The 16,326-nt window shown below is 40.7% G+C and overlaps 1 protein-coding gene across 3 annotated transcripts in view; it reads left to right on the forward strand.

Moving 5' to 3' along the window:
* The window catches only part of Teh1 (tipE homolog 1), a 37,279-nt gene that overhangs the window by 4,557 nt on the left and 16,396 nt on the right, over positions 1 to 16,326 (forward strand). For 2 of the 3 annotated variants that reach the window (XM_070654581.1, XM_070654580.1), the window contains one exon: positions 77 to 410. In XM_070654581.1, coding sequence (XP_070510682.1) covers positions 77 to 410 — 334 coding nt within the window. Of the gene's footprint in view, positions 1 to 76; positions 411 to 888; positions 1,089 to 16,326 lie in introns of those variants that run through there. The other variant, XM_070654582.1, reaches the window with a different exon arrangement.

A 16,326-nucleotide genomic window follows, 5' to 3' on the forward strand; every position in this document is an offset into this window, starting at 1 on the left:
AAAAAAAAGAAAAAAAAAAGAAATTAAAATCCCCGCGATGTTAATCCACGCAGTAAAACGTCTGTTTGTCAAGCAGTGTCCTCCCCGGGGGACGTCGAAGCGGTGCTGCTGGTGAACATCAAGGGCTGCGGATATCCGCCGGTAGTCGATTGTAAGAACTTCACGCGCGAGTTGGGTTACGAGGGTGCCAAGTTCCCTTGCCATTACAGCCGGGTGAACGGTAGCATAGTGATGGCAAACTATAATCGCGAGGCACAAGTCGCTACCATCATGCACTTCTTCGCGGCGCCTTTCGTAGTGACTCTTGCGACCAGCGTCGCGCTGTGTGTGATGCACTGTGACTGCAGGTGCACGCCGCCACCGCGACACCCGCCGCGCGGTATGAGAAGATCCAGGGGCAACGACCTCAGGTAATTAGTTTTGCTAAAGTACAAAATCTGACACACATTCTCCCTCATACACACACGCTCACTCACACGCACACATACAGACATGTTCCTGTATATTTGGACGATTTTCTTTCGACGGACGTACGTATTGTCATTAGTCTAATGATTACATATATCCATGATACACACATTTTGTACAGAATGAGTTTAAAGTTTTGCCTTTGTTAGCTGAATGTAACGTATCTAGAGTAGAGTAGAGTAGAGTAGAGTTGTGACATACGCGGAATAAAAGCGCTTTGTTATTGTGTAAAAGAAAAAATATATAAAAAAAAAAGAGAAAGAAAAAAAGAAAAAAAGATTAAGACGCGCTAACGAACGCGTCGAAAATCAGCGCGCTAATTGACCGAGTTAATTGTACGGACTCATGATGATAATGACAATTAACACACAGGAAGCCTGGTGGATAGGTGTTAATATAGCAATTATTGTAATATTACAGCTGCTGCATGACTATAAAAAATCGATAACGAGTTAGAAGTGTGCCAGAAGTCGTCCGATTTAGAAGGTGTATTTGACGAGGCAAATAAACTTTCTAAACCATACGTAAGACAATGACGACTTAACAATGATGTTACATCGTACTTACTGTCGTCGTGAAACGATGCTAAACTCTTTCGGCTGCAAATACTGCCTTAGAAGGTACCTGAAAGATCATTTTTCAAGAATTGATTGGTGTAATCTTATCGATCTTCGTGTTCCGTTGTGTATAAATATTTATTTATATAACCGTGTTAAACTAAATCCCTTCTCAGCATTTCTTTACTCTATTTTTATATTAAGAAATCTACAGCAATTTAATTATATATTTTTTTAAATTATTATTATCATTGTATAATGTACAATTGTACAATGAAAATATAGTCAGTTTCACTATCGACTGTTTTGATAAAAGTCATCTTTCGACGTCAGATTACAGTAAATTAAAAAAAAAACAGAAGAATTCTTATTCTTGCATTTTACGAAAATTAATATTCGATTTTCGTAGTTTCGAAAGCGTGAGAGCAAAATAAAAAGAAAGTACTATCAATGATTTTTTTTTCTTATATATATTAATAAGAAAAATCATATATATCTAATAAATTTTTAATCCGCTTTAACGCTTCTTCGCTTTCGCAGTATCATTGTTTATATATAATTACATTGACTTGTGCGTTGCTGACTTTTTCCGAGATAGTTTATTACTTGCATGCAATTCAGTAATACTCGCTGAAAAGTGATAACCGGACCAACGTTTTTTCAGACTCGCTATATAATTTACATGTGAAACGCTTTTGCCGCAAATATACTGGTGTGCTTTTAGATACACGACGGAACACGGAGCGTTGCTGCTTTAGGAATAGAAATACACATTTATCATATTATTACAGAAAAGAGCGAATCGCAGAAACGGAAATCGGATATCGATTCATCATCTCTCTATCGTAATCTCCACTAATTAGCTCCAAAAGGCGCATACATCTCATTAACGAAACAAGTGCGCTGCCGAAAGCGGTGACTGCGCTCTCCGTGCAACGCAGTGAACATGTAAAAAGAGATCACTAATTATCGATCGGATGCCGTAAGTAATTCCGTGCACTCGGAATAATCGACAGCTCTCTTTCTTTCTCTCTCTCTCTCACTCTCTTTCTCTCTTTTTTTTTTTCTGTCTCTCATTTTTCACACGAACATTGATATGCTGCGCGAACGGGCATAAAACAGCGCGTAACTCGCGTAACTTGCATAATCTATTATTCTTCCGTATGTCTTTTTTTTCCCTTCTCCCCATAATCTTTCTTCCTAATTGAGTCGTTGAGCGAAACAAGTCATATATATTACCTAAGTCATACTTTTCTCATTAAGATAAGAGGTTTTTATGAAAGTGCCTCGTATTAAATCCTGTTAATATATTATAGTAATTTTTCTAAATCAATAAGACTGCCAAAAAAAAAAAAATTTGAACCGTATAATTCAACCGAGACCATTTGAAAATTGAAATTTATATAATTAAACGCGAAGTTATTACGCCGCATATAATATATAATATATGGCTTACCCGTGGTTCACCGATCGTCATTTCGCTCAACAGCTGAATTTCGGCTGCCGCATGAGATTTTCTCTCGCACAACGCTATATCGAAAGAAATAAAAGGGACCAGACTGTTAAACCAAGAAATTACACGCGATGGAGCTAGGTGTGATAACAGCCCGCCGGGCAGCTAAAGCAAAGAATTTATACGTATCGCTTCTACGATACATATATCCTCATCTTCAATACCACGTCGCGCACAGTTCGAAGCAAAGAATCTCTGGAAATGAAACCCTGTCGAGCTTTCCGCCGCGATTCTGTGAGAGTAAAAAATACTAATTCACGTATAAGCGACAGCGAGCGCGAGAAATAGATGCGTAATTAAAGTCCAAAGTCATTTCTGGTGCTTTAAGCGTCGCGATTGAACGCGACGCGCGTCGAGGACTTGTTCCTCCTTTCGAGAGCTATACCTTGTTATCTTTCTACTTTCGACCGTTTGTCATTTCCACGGCGATGGTATTAGAAGACGTAGGATCGGGAATGGCAAGGACGACAGCTAGCAAATGGCAGCCTCGGCTGTCATACATCAGATTTGGATTAACCAGCAACCTCTGCCCACGCTGCCTCTCTTCCTTTCTCTTATCTCTTTTTTTTTTCTTTCTCTCTCTCTCTCTTTACTTCCCTTCTTTTTACGTCTCTTCGTTTTCACCTTTCTTCACAAAGTTGTTTGCTACTGAACGTATCGCGTGCATTTCTACCGCAAATGGTATTTCCGCTGTCAGGAATTTTTCGCTTTTTATCTCGCCAGGCCACGAGAAGTTTGCCGCACAAATCGTTTGCGTAATCCGTAATAGTACAATTAAGTTTGCTCGGTCTCTCTGCCTTTTCGAAATTATCTCGGTAATCGCTTTCTATCTGAATGACTCTGCCGTGCATCATTTTTTCCATAGTTCATACTTGCGTATTTTATATTTTCGTATTTTGACAACAATTTTTCAGTGATACTGTTGCTGGTTTTCGTTCTAAGTAGTACAAGATAAGATCGTTATGGAATTTATATAAAGATTATATAGAGATAGAAAAAAAAAACAAAGGAAAAAAAAAATATCAAAAAAAAAAGAAAAAAAAAAGAGTATGAAATAAAATATGTTGTGAGAAATAGTGAATGCGTATGATATTCCTACATTCCACGATTTCCGCGATTCCGACCTCGATCAGACTGATTCGAATTGATCTATTAAATCGACAATTTTGCATGTCACGCTGTTTGATCTTCGTTCAACGATATCCTCGAAATTTGTCTCGCGCGACAGAGGAAAGACGTCGATACACGATACCGCTGTCATGTCACTGTTACCGGGGATCATGTTTCGTATCAAAGAAAAAGTATAGGATGCGGTACCGCAAATTCCGTTATCGTATCCTTCTTCCTCAGAATTTCAGCGAGACGAACGGATAAACCCGGCCGTACCATGAAATACGAGAAATTCTCACCGAAAGACGAAAAATTCACCCCGGGATATAACGTTCGCGTGATATAATAATGCTAATGATTACAGCAAACTTGTCGCTTGAGTTTTATACGATGTATAAATTATTCGAGATAAATGGACTTGTAATCGCGCTAAGGGATCGACACTTCCATTTCCCGCGAAAAAGAAAAGAAAAAAAGGAGTCACTTCCGTAAAAGGGAGACAGAGCAAAGGAGAGGAAGGAGTTAACTCCCCTAAATTTATCTCGCGCAAAATAAGTCTTGCGAAATAATAAGTATATTTGACAATCAAGATCTTTATTCTTTTTTAGAATTAGAGAGAAACGGGCTCGTGGAAAGGCCAGGGGGAGAGGGAGGATAAAAAAGAGTGGAATACTTGGGGGTGCTCGTTAACTCGCGACCGTGGCGAGATGGCATCGTACGTAAGCTGATGAAAGGGACGAAAAAGAAATTCCTCTTGAACTTTTAATTGAAACAGCCCCTCCGAAAGAGCCCGTAGCCTTCGTGTCAACACGTGAATAAGAGAATGTCTCGGGGTAACTCGTTTTACGGCACGGCTGAAGTCCCCGCGACTATTAATGCGAGAATAAATGAGATTTTAAACTGCCACATGGGAAGTAGCCTCTTTGAACATTCCGAGGACAGTTAGCCGGAGGAAGAATGTCGCGCAAAAGTTACCGTCATTTGTATAATTTTTAGTTACCGAATGACGCCCGCGGCTTGGGTCTGCTTTCACAGTTGGAACCCGGCCAAAAAACTTACAAAAGAATATACTTTTCACGGCGAGTTAATTTATAAGCAATTTCCATTCGTCTAACACTCCTTGGAAGATCGTTAAAGACACATCGAGATCGGTAGTTAAGATTGTTACTTCTTATTCTTAGTTTCAGATTTAAAGCGCGTATTAATATCGCAACTAAAATTATCCGCGACACAACAGCGGGAGATAAACGTAATTGACTAGCAATATGTCCACTAAATACGAATTTTTACCAAGAAAATCCCCGAAAGAAAAACTTATTTTATTATTTTTATTAATTTAGATCTTGCTTTATTAATTTAGATATCACGACTTTTTCACAACGTAATAATATTTTACACATATTTCACGCGGAAATAGTACAATTAGTCAAAGAAGTAAATTAATCGTTTTCATTACTGCGCGACACCAATAAATTAAATTGACATTTATATGAAAGCAATAAGCCTAAAAGAGTTAGTTTAATATTTATTCCGATTAACCCGTAACGGCATACTTAGGTTGTGGGAAGAATAAACGTTGGAATTTCCAATTATGCGCAAATTGCATGGCTTCTACCGGCGCGCGGTGGTTAATTTGACATTTGAGCAATGCCGCCCCGTGCGCTCCGGACGTATGAAGTTACGGCTGCTTCATTTCGCAAATCGCCTGCGACGGAAGCGGGCTGTCGTGAAAAAGAAAAAAAAAATTGGCAGTGATCGAGAGAGGGATAAATAAATAGGGTAGATCGTTCACTGTCGTCCGCACACACGCAATGCAGTTGCCTGGAATTACATTTGTCCTGAATTCCGTTAGCAGCACGTGCTGCCTCTCGCTAGCTTTGCAATTCCATTAAATATTTATTTAATTTGAAATACTCCCGTACAATTGTTTGCGATTCCACGTGCGACGCGTCATTACTTCGGATCACACGAGAAATTATCACGAACATTGGCATGTCCAATGGATGACCCGGTGGTTGATGATACCATCGAAACAATTTTTACTTTAACGCTAATGCGTAGAAAAAAAAAAAGAATTATTCTTTTATCCAACTCGCCTACGCGGACACGCAATTTAATTTAATTAGAATAACTAAAATCGCAAAAAGAGAGAAAGACAGAGAGAGAGAGAGACAGAAAAAGAGAGAAAGAGAGAGAGAAATTCTTTTATCTTGTGCTTTCATCAGAGACATAAATCATTCCTTGCAAACCGTATTTTGTTGATTTCCCGTCCGTGATATATATCACGATTATCGCACTCTTTTGGTTCGGCACAGCCTGTAAAAATTTCATTCCACCATTTTTCTCACAAACGATGTTTTATCGTATTCTGTTACAATAATTATCACTGTGAGTTGCAATAATTCTTTAGGCCAGTCGATTAGCGCGACCGGTTTTGCAAAAGTGTTTGTCGCAAACGAGTGTCACCGCTCAAATGTAAAACCGCGTATGGGCACGCGTGATTTTACAATACGTTTCCGATCAGACGGTGGGCCGGACTTTACCGAAACGCACGCAAAATGCAGTTGCAATACGGTGCTTAATTGCTTCGTGTTGCACAGGGCGTATAACTACCCCTACCTCCAACGCGGAGGCGTTTGCGGTAACGGCGATACATCGAAGGAAGATTAACTCCACGGAGCTTAACCCGTACAGCGGGTTTAATCCGGTGGAGTAGGATAACGTAAACTAAAAGCATATTAATTATGCGGAAATCGACGTTTTCGGTGCCGCCCGAGTTCACGAAATTTATCATCATTCGCCGCGTTTTAAAATGGGTCTCGATCTAAGAATCGATCCTCTTTCGCTCCAATAAGTTTTATTAATCGGACAAACGTGATGAAAAAGTACTGAAACGGTTAGGTTTACTTAGGAGGTAAAAAAATTAAAAAAATAATAAAAATAAATAGTGAAAAAAAAATGAACAAAGTCAGATAAAGAAAGTTGTGATATTACAACCAAGAAGGATTATTGAATCATATTAGATAACAAATTTGATACAGTCATGCATATATGCATATGAGATGTGGTTAAGTCATCAGAATTCAGCATAAAATTCAGTAGAGCTCAAGTTCCTAACGTCTGCTTGACTAGAATTCGCGTAAGAGGATATTCTGCATAACCATTTTCCCCTCCGCGTTAATTGCCGTCCGTGCAATCGTTTTGTTTATTAACCGGGTTACGTGCAAATTAAGTTTTAACCGGGGGGAAAAGCGAGGGAGGGAGATTTTCCGAGAAATCATTTATTTCACCGCGATGACGGCTCTCTTATTTTATCCGCTATCTTTATACGACGGATCCGTAAAGGTAGCCACCCCGCGCGATAGATTATTTATTCAATCTCGGGGCTTTTGACCGACGCGTTTATTTCCACGCCGCGGTGCTACGGTTTCGATCAAACTGAATCGGTTCGCGGCGCGCCGAGGTCGCTCGTTACACATACGGGCGCATCTTTTACACGCTCGTACGCGCGTACGGCACGTACGATCTTCATACGATATCGTACACGTAGTGGGAGGTGCCGCTGCTCGGTACGATAGGTGTGGAAGTGGTTATCTGGCTCGCCATTAGGCACGATCGTAGTTTAATTGCTTTTGACGTGCGTTCCGGCATCGTGAACCACTCTCCAGTCCTTTTAAAAGTAAAGTTTAGCGTCACGACGCTAACAGAATCGCGAGAAATGTTATCGGGAGTTTCTTACGGGATTTCGTCCATTTAATTATGATTAAAAGAGTTGACTCTAACGTAGGGGACTGAAAGTTCGAAGGAAGACTAATGACTTGAACTGAAGAGCAAAGTTGAACATATTTTTACCACCGCCGTGAAAATAACACGCCCTTTCTCTCTCGAGTTTTAGTAATTAATGTTATAGAAACAAATCGCACTTTGAGTAAACGGCGACATTTATTTAAACGGAGTTGCTGCTTGTACGAAAATCCCTTGGTAATTGCGAAAAAGCTCCACGGGAATTATTGCGCGTATTATAATCCAAAAGTTGAAGCTAAGGGGCGAAGTTAAGATCTCTCGTAATCGCTTTTCAATAACGCCTTTTGCACAAAATTTGGATAAATTCGTGCCTGAGTGGCTTTGAAAATTTTTTTTAGCAAAATTTTAATATCGATATTCTCCTCCCTCAGTTAGATTGTTCGAAACGGTGCCAACGTTGTTGTTGTTTACGTCTCACGACGTCCCGCTGAAAGTTTGCTGCCGTCTGCGACATAATGAGGGAAATGTCGCCATGGTAGAAACAATATAAAGAATGGAATACAGGTCGCGCCGGGTCTCTTTGCGCGCTTTACGCCTGCGACCGTTTAAGATGTTTGGCCGTCCGCGTAAAGAGCTTGCCGCAGAATATTTGCGACGTTTACTCGAAGCCGGCTCGAGATTAAAGTCGATTAAAAATGCGCGTTGCAACGCGTTGACGACGCACGCGGACGGAAAAGCAACGTAGACGAACGGCGCGTGTTTTCTGGCGATGCGCCTGAAATCGATGCGTGGTAATTTAACTGCGCGACAAAACCAAACGTAACGCGTGTAATCGATATTGACTCTGTGTTCTACGAATGTCACAGTCTTTCGTTACGACCACGGTTATTCATCGACGGCGTTGACGTTAATCACCACCAATTGACAACGTTTCTATGAAGAGTTACCGCGCGCTAAAGAGCTTTGATTTCAAATCGAGTTACTTCAGTTCCATTAAATTCCTTTCGCTCTCATTGATAACTTTCGTCCTATATTTACATAAACGCCGCCGAGAGGTTGTACGTACGTAATCGTCAAGCGTGACATTTGAAAATGTGCTCGATAATCTGTAATTCCGAAGAAACTTTGCGTTCGAGTGTCGTCGGGGTCTACGTAACTTCGGATCCTTCGCACCTCTGTAATTCGTAATAACACTATTAACGCGACGTTCGCGTAGACCACGAGATAGATAAGGTGCAATTTACGTCGGTCGACAACTTCGCCGGCGCCGCGACAAAACTACCCTAAATTGATCGCTCGGCATTTCTGCGATAGGGCACCAATTATTGACGCTATTCAGTATTTATTCGGGCACGTTAGGTGGATATACCGCGCTCGCCCGGTAGAGCCGGTAAATCTTGGCCCATTGGCCGAAGCGTAAAAACGATCCTAATACGTTTAGCACGTCCCCTCGGATAAGTTATGCACGAAGTGTGGAGCGTTGAATCGAGTTCCCCGAGCGGTCCGGGGAACAGATGGCGAAACACCGCTCATCGATCGTATCCCTTGTCGCCTTGCCGCCAGTTTTCCCCCGGTAAAGAGTAGCCGCGAGCCGGGGAAAAGTATTTCGAATATGGGATTTCATGCATTTCGCCTGGACAAAGTCGGTACTTTCCACGTTTCGCCGACCACCGCCAGCAAACTATTTTGATTCAGTAATTTATTTTCTTTTATACATTCCCCACCGGGATTCATATTCTAATTTCCGTTTCGCGTTCCCGAGGTAAAATAAAAGTTCGCTCACGTGTGTGATTACAAAGCATATGCGACGTGTATGTAGCTGAAGTGCGTGCTGAATTTTGATATTATACGTGTTACGTATAAACTAAGCTTAAATGTTGAGGAAAACAATATAACCCTACGTTCCATTTTTTCTTTTTCTTTTATCTTTTTTTTTTAATTTCAGAGTGATTTAAGGGAGACTACTTAAATTAAATGAAATTGTTTGCAGAAGGCAAATTACCAAGGCAGATTATTGTCGATATGTTTTAAAAATGGTCTCAATTACTTTAAAACAAGGACTATCAATTTCACTTTAAAGCCATCCTTAGTGATAAAAAATAATTCATTGAGCGATTAAGAATATGGATTCTCGCAAGGGTTACGCTTTAAATTTTACGAGCACGTAAGTGGTAAATTAGATTTTCCCGCAAGTAAGAAGTTGGTGCATGTACTCGAATGAAGCATGCGAGTTGAAGTGGTAGGTCGATCTCACTGGAAATCGAAGGAAGCAATTCCAACGGAATCGCTTCGGTGAGACCACTAAGCTCGGCTTCGGTACCAGCGGAATTTCCGTCAGGCTTTCCAAATTATATGAGTCTGGAAATGCCGATGTGGATCACCGGGAGAACATACACCGCCATCATTTTTCGTTGTAAAGATCCTTACTGGAGATATAAATTTCAATTCAAAATGCAAATACAATCCCATCTACCCCCTGCTGTCTACATCGTTAGTACGTTTGACTTATCAATTTCATTTTCTGTTATTTATCTTGTTTATTTCTACTATCTTTCGCGGATGTCTGTCGATATTTCCAACAAGTGAATTTATCACGTTTAATCGCGATTGCTTTAGGCGAATATAGGCGTACGTGTGTGTAATACATGCCGTAACAGGTCACTTAGGAATATTATATCGATCCGCTGTATTTCACTGGGAGGGGAAGGACAGCGGGGATTAAAAAAGAAAAAAAGAAAGAAAGAAAGAAAAAAATGCGACCAAACACTGCAAGGGCTTGTAAAACGGGGGTGAGAAAAATCCGTGACCGATGCAAGGTGGTCGGTCGAGAGGAATGCAGCTTGGCAAGGACATTGGCGGTAGTATAATAAAAAGAGAGATCGTAAGTTTCTTGCTGCAGTTCTTTCGCCGCCATTCTTCGGCTCGAAGGACGGCTGTGGCGTGGGCGTCGAAAATGCACTCAGCTCTATTCGTCCCCGGCATTACTCGGCACTCACTGTTTTCCCCCCTTTCCTTCCCCCTCATCTTATCGCGTTTACTTTTGTTACATATCTCGTAATGGATTATTAATAAAAATGTTATTTTTATTTTACTGACTTAAATTCTCCGACTGCCGTTTGTAGAAGTAAAAAAAAAAAAAAAAGGGAGCTAAAGAAAAATTTACTTTCTGTACGTGCACGTATAGTCAATTCCTCATATCTATAAAATAAATAGCTTGTTGTGCACTAAAAGAAAGAATTAAGCAATTTCGAAAATAAAATTTTACATTAGTCAGCGACTATACGTTTGGTCTATTGTGAGATTTTTAAAATTGTTCTCTGTGGACGCGCTTCTCCATGGCATTTTTCACACTTTTCACAGCGGAAACAGTTTCTTGTAATGAGTCATACCATTGTAGCTGCTTTTCTTTCTTTTTTTTTTTTTTATTTTCGTAGTCGAGCGTTAGAAATATACTTGCTTGACAGCTACAAGTTGCTGCTGGGAAATTCACGCGGCATCCAGACTGCTGGACACAAGCGACTTGTTGTGCTCGGAAAAGCTCCCTTGAGCGTGCGACAAAAAACGTGGACAGTTTGGCGTGCCAGCCACTTTAATTTAAAGATTCCTCATTCGTGAAATAAAGGTAAAAAAGAAAAAAAGAAAAGAAAAAAAAAAGAAAGAAATAAAGTAAGGTTTCAGTTACCGGTGCTAATGAAGAGAATTCAGTGTCGTATGACGAATATCTGGATTTGGTTAATTAAATTGAAATTCCGCAATTATTTCTCCGCTCTCGACTTCGCGGCGCAAGCCAGTACTGCGGTCCAGTGAAATCCACCACAGTTTCCCAAGCGAATCGCCGCTTAAGCCGCGGTAAAATTAAATTTCTTGGTTTGTTTTTACGGCTGGAATAGTACGCGTTGTGTGCGCCAGGTGGGACGGCTTTACGTCGATTTGACGCCGTGGGATTTAAAGAAGAGTGCGGCTTTTATTTAATAAAAAAGAAAAAAAAAAGAAGAAAAAAAAATTGAAAGCGCTTTAGAATACGCTATTCCGGTTTTGTCCTCCCTGCTAGTGTGGTATTCTTCGGGCCTGGCAAAACGGCTTATGGAATTAAATTATGAAGAGAAGTGTAGAAACTAGAAATATATGGAGGATCCCCGAGTCCTCACTCCAAGTACATCAATTTTCGGAGAGTCTATTGGATCGTTTTCCCAGCAACAAAAATACCGAAAAAGCCACGGTATGTGCATAGATGCATTTCAAACCCGATATTTTCATATGTACAGAAATATATCACTGTGACAAAAATGCGAGCGTTTATATGAATAAAAAAAAAAATATATATATATATTGTATTTTTTTCTTCAATAGAAAAAAGCAAGAGAATTATTTGAAAATAACGAAACAGAGGGATAATTTTATTTTAATTAGAAAGGGATTTACTTTAAATTAAATACTTTATCCGTCTTATTCAAGCTTCAGTTTCAAACGCGTTTCGTTGATGTGATTACGTGTTACACACAAAGCATGAAAAAATATACCCAACATTTTTCTATTTCATTAAAGTCACGCACTTTAGTGTTTCAAGATTATTCCTTGATCCGTTTCCCTCATTTTATCTATAATAACGCCATTATGAATTAACCTGGGTATATTTAAATGCAAAAAGAGAGACGGAGCTTTACAGCCTTTAATATGCTAATTTGCTCTTATATGCTGAAATTTCTCTAATCTGGAATGGATGGTTAAAGAGAACGAGGAACAGTTTAAAACTTCAGGGAATTCCTGCGATCGCCTCGGGCTAAACTGAAAACTAGTTTCCATCGGATCATCAATGATTTCACCGTCGTTGGCACTGCGCCTCGCGCTATTAATTTTTGATCGCGTTTCCGACAGTACGCCGCACTCGCTGGCGCGGAACATCGCGTCGCTTTTTACTCGAACGTTTCACTCGGCAAACGCAGATAATTGAGAATAATTGTGACAAATCCTGACAACGACGTTATATCGATATTGCGTAATTGCGATTTACCGCGCGAGATTTTATTTGAAAGTGTTGCGTAATAAAATAGATTATTGCGCAAATGATATCGAGAGAAAAAAGAAAGAAAGAGAGAGAGATTAATTTGCTCCTTAAAGATTTTTTATTCAACTGTAATCCCTTTTATCATAGCTTTAATAAATTAACCAGCACGTGCTTATTTTGAAAGTTATAAAGCTCATCAATCTGCACGGCTGTAATTGATTTTACTGCTATTCCATATTATGTTTTACAACTGGGAAACGCAATATAACGCCGGTGTCGTTTCACGAATTACGCTACTTGTCGAACCTCATATGCCACTCTGTCGAATTACACGCGTACGGTTATATTAAATTCCTCTATGTATGTACGCGCGCGGTTCCTCGTCGTGACGGTAAAATTATACGCGAGCCAAGTAGCGATCCGGCAGTTCGGACCAACGTACGTGGTAAATTGGCGCTTAAAAGCGACCAGCTGAAACTCAGAATCATATGATCTTCTCAGCGTGCCAGTTTGAATACACGACGTTGACGGGACACTGATTTCGCCCTGATCTAAAGCCTCGTTTATTAACGTCCATCGCGGGCCGTTGCAAATTAATGTCACGACGCTACGATACGCATCGCGGGTCCTCGATATCGCTATGCCGTAGACATAGCGCGCCCGGTGATCAATATTAACAGATCGATCGATTCGACATCCTCCGCGCGATCCTACGATTTTCATCTCTAACTCTTCAATCTCGTTCGCGGGAACAAAAAGTAAAATGATCGAGTTCGGCTATTTTTCTTTTTGCGTTCGGGTCAACTCTTTGCAAAAAAAAAAAAAAAAAAGAAAAAGCGGCCCGACTACGCTTACGAAACTGTTTGCGATCGCTCGATTCGGAAAACGTTTGCACAAGTAAAAGTTAGCAGCTCGTTCGATATAGGCTGCGCCATGTGTATTTATACCCGCGTAAACTTCGATCAGAAGTGATTCATGCGGAGGTCGCCTTACCGGAAATACTTTCCAACTCTTTCTTTCCATCGACATCGGGCCAAGTACGCATCTTCGATTTTTCGCCGGTTCTTGATTAATGCACGAAGCTCGGGCTTACGTTAGTGTGACGCGATAAAGCTGTAACGCAGCTAATGTCGCGCGATATAGTGCGACTGTGCATAGTCCGCTCATTGTGGGGACTTACACGCAGCCTCGAGCGAACAATTGATATGCGAATTGCAAATAATATCAATCAAAGCAGCCTCATTTGCAAGTAATTTAGCGCAAACGTTATATTCGGGATGTCCATTAGCAGTTGGTCGATGAATTTTGATCGAATACTTCTGTTTGTCGAATTAAGATGCGCTCGCGTTATTACAAACCACCGATGTTCTGTTTTCTTTCTTCTTTTTCTTTTTTTTTTTCCTTCTCTTTTTTTTCCACAATTTAATTACGAAACGTTTGTACGCGCGCGATATTGCGCGGGGCAATAATTAATTTTTATATGATGCTTTTACAAGTATGTAATATTAAATTCTCATCAAATAATCGCGCTTCGTTAAAAGCGTTCGACTTTAAATTATAATTAATTTCCCTCCCCTCCCCTCTCCCATCGCGGGCTTTCCGATGCGTTTAATTATTTCTATCGAATCCGAGCTGGAACACTTAAAAATTTACCGCAAATAGCGTTGGTGGTATATCGCGGCGTGCGAGCACGTGAATCGATTTCCGCGCGGTGATGTATCGCCATGGCAATGAAAGCTGAACGAGTGTTTGATAAGGTAAATAAAGTTATGACGAAATCGATAAAGTACGCCGAGGGGAAACTTCTGTACGCGCGCGCATAGCGCGCCGGTGGTGTCGTCCCGGCTTTAATTAATTTTATAAAATAATCGAGAAGAATTTTCATCGCTAATAAGCGATATTCGACTCGCGCCCCGCCGCCAGTTGCGACCGGCGTTGTTAAGATTCTCACGGCAACCGACCGCTTGAAATGCTGACGATTGTTCCGTCGTACGTGAAGTAACAACTGTTTCGCGTCGCGTAGCGCCGACGTTCGCCGAGAATTTAACGAAGAATTGGGTCCGCTTCGAGACGGGGATCGATCTTGTCAGCGAAATAAACCTAGCGGCTTGGACCGCCCTTTCCTCTTTCTCACTATTGGGTGTTATTAGCCGAAAGTTTCTGGACACACTCCAACTCGGAATCAGCTTCATTTGACCGCCAAGTTCTTGCTACGCTTCCGAGATCGTTCTCATGAGCCTTTTACGAAGATGTAATAATTGCCTTCACGTTTCTCGTCCTTAAGCCGGATCGACATAGAGTGGTTTCGTTTACGAAGTAGAAATTTTCATAGATTATTTTATGCAAGAGTAAGCTTAAATCTCGTGATAAAGAAAAATTTGATTAAAATAAAAATGGTATACATAAATTTTCGTCGTGATTAATTATATTTTGCAGCTACCTGGTGCATTTCATAAAAAATTATTAAGAAATCCACTTGCATCTCTCTTTTTATTTGCTCTCAACGACATTCTCACTTATTTCATTTTATTTTCCTTTTTTTTTTTTACAGTTTTGTATTTAATTTACAACTAGTTATTTCGCGGAACGAGCTCCAACAGATATTTTATTATTTAACACAGGAAAGCTTCAGCTAATTAAAATTGTATTGACACAAGTTAAACTTTTCCGAGGCAATTAGTATGACCTATTAAGACGATTTAAAAATTGAAAAGCCCCCTGTAAATTTCATCCCGGTCTCCATTATTAACGCACGCGATTATCCCCCGGGATTGTTTTGTTCCACAAAAGAGATTGGATCAACAAGCGGGAACAACTGAATATGTAACGTGCAATTATTTCATAAATATCCTACAAAGGTGCGTGACGCGTTGTGAATCGTCGAGCGTGACATCGACGTTTGCCTGGAATGGCTTTGTGCGGCGCCGTGAGCCCAAGTCAACATACGTCCGCGGACGTTGGGTTCGCCGCTGCGCGTTCGTACTCGAGGACACGTAATAAGCAATTAACTTTCGCGGGAGTTGCCCGCGAAATGCACGGCAACGCGACCGATACGGAAATCGGGGCTTCGAAAGTCTGTAATCGGATCTAAAGTTGTCCTACCCCCGCGGTGCTTGCCGGCACAGCCTCGTTCTTGTAACCACTTCTGTGCACTCGCGGTAAACTAAACTGAGTCTGAAACCGAGCGACTTAGAACTTACTCGGGGAAACTTCTATTCTATTACGTAATTACGATATAGACGGTACGATGTATGCTCCTCCCCCGACCCCCCTCGCCCCTCCCTGTCATTCTTGAACACGATCCACATGAGGTACGTGCGGATCCTCGGTAGAATCGCGACGAGGAATTCTCTTGGAAAATTTTGAAAGCTCTCGGCAAAAGTTGGCTTTCCGGGAAATATCGTTAGATCGTAACGAGCTCGTTTCTAATTGCACACAATGGCTGTTGAAAGAACGTTCAAGAAACTATCGAGATCTAAAGCCGTCGAAAAATGCTCGAGCAAACGTGTTAATGAATATAAATTGTAAAAAAAATTCCATCCATGCGCTCGCATCGATTAAACTTAGTGTCCGCGAAAATATTCATTTAAAATTAAACAAGTTGTAATTTCGTAGCCGAATTACAAAGGAGAAAGAACGTCGCGTTCTCTTACATAAATATTTTTTCAACATTTATTATTCTAATGTTATTTGACGGTGTTAAAAGCGCCGCGCCTCAATTACAATTTGGATTATAACCGCGAGTCTAAACCCAGGTAACCGTTCGTGAAATAATTTTGTAAGTAAAATAACGTTACCGGAACACGTGAGGGAGTCTGTAATTATATTTATGCAGCGGCACGCGCCGTGTTTTCTTTTCTTCCGTCTTTCGAGTTTCCTAATAGAATCCCCTAATGGCGCGCCCTACCGTGGAACAATAACCCGTGAAA

This window comes from Cardiocondyla obscurior, linkage group LG03 (genome assembly GCF_019399895.1).
Source record: "Cardiocondyla obscurior isolate alpha-2009 linkage group LG03, Cobs3.1, whole genome shotgun sequence".
In the NCBI taxonomy this organism is placed as follows: Eukaryota; Metazoa; Arthropoda; class Insecta; order Hymenoptera; family Formicidae; genus Cardiocondyla; species Cardiocondyla obscurior.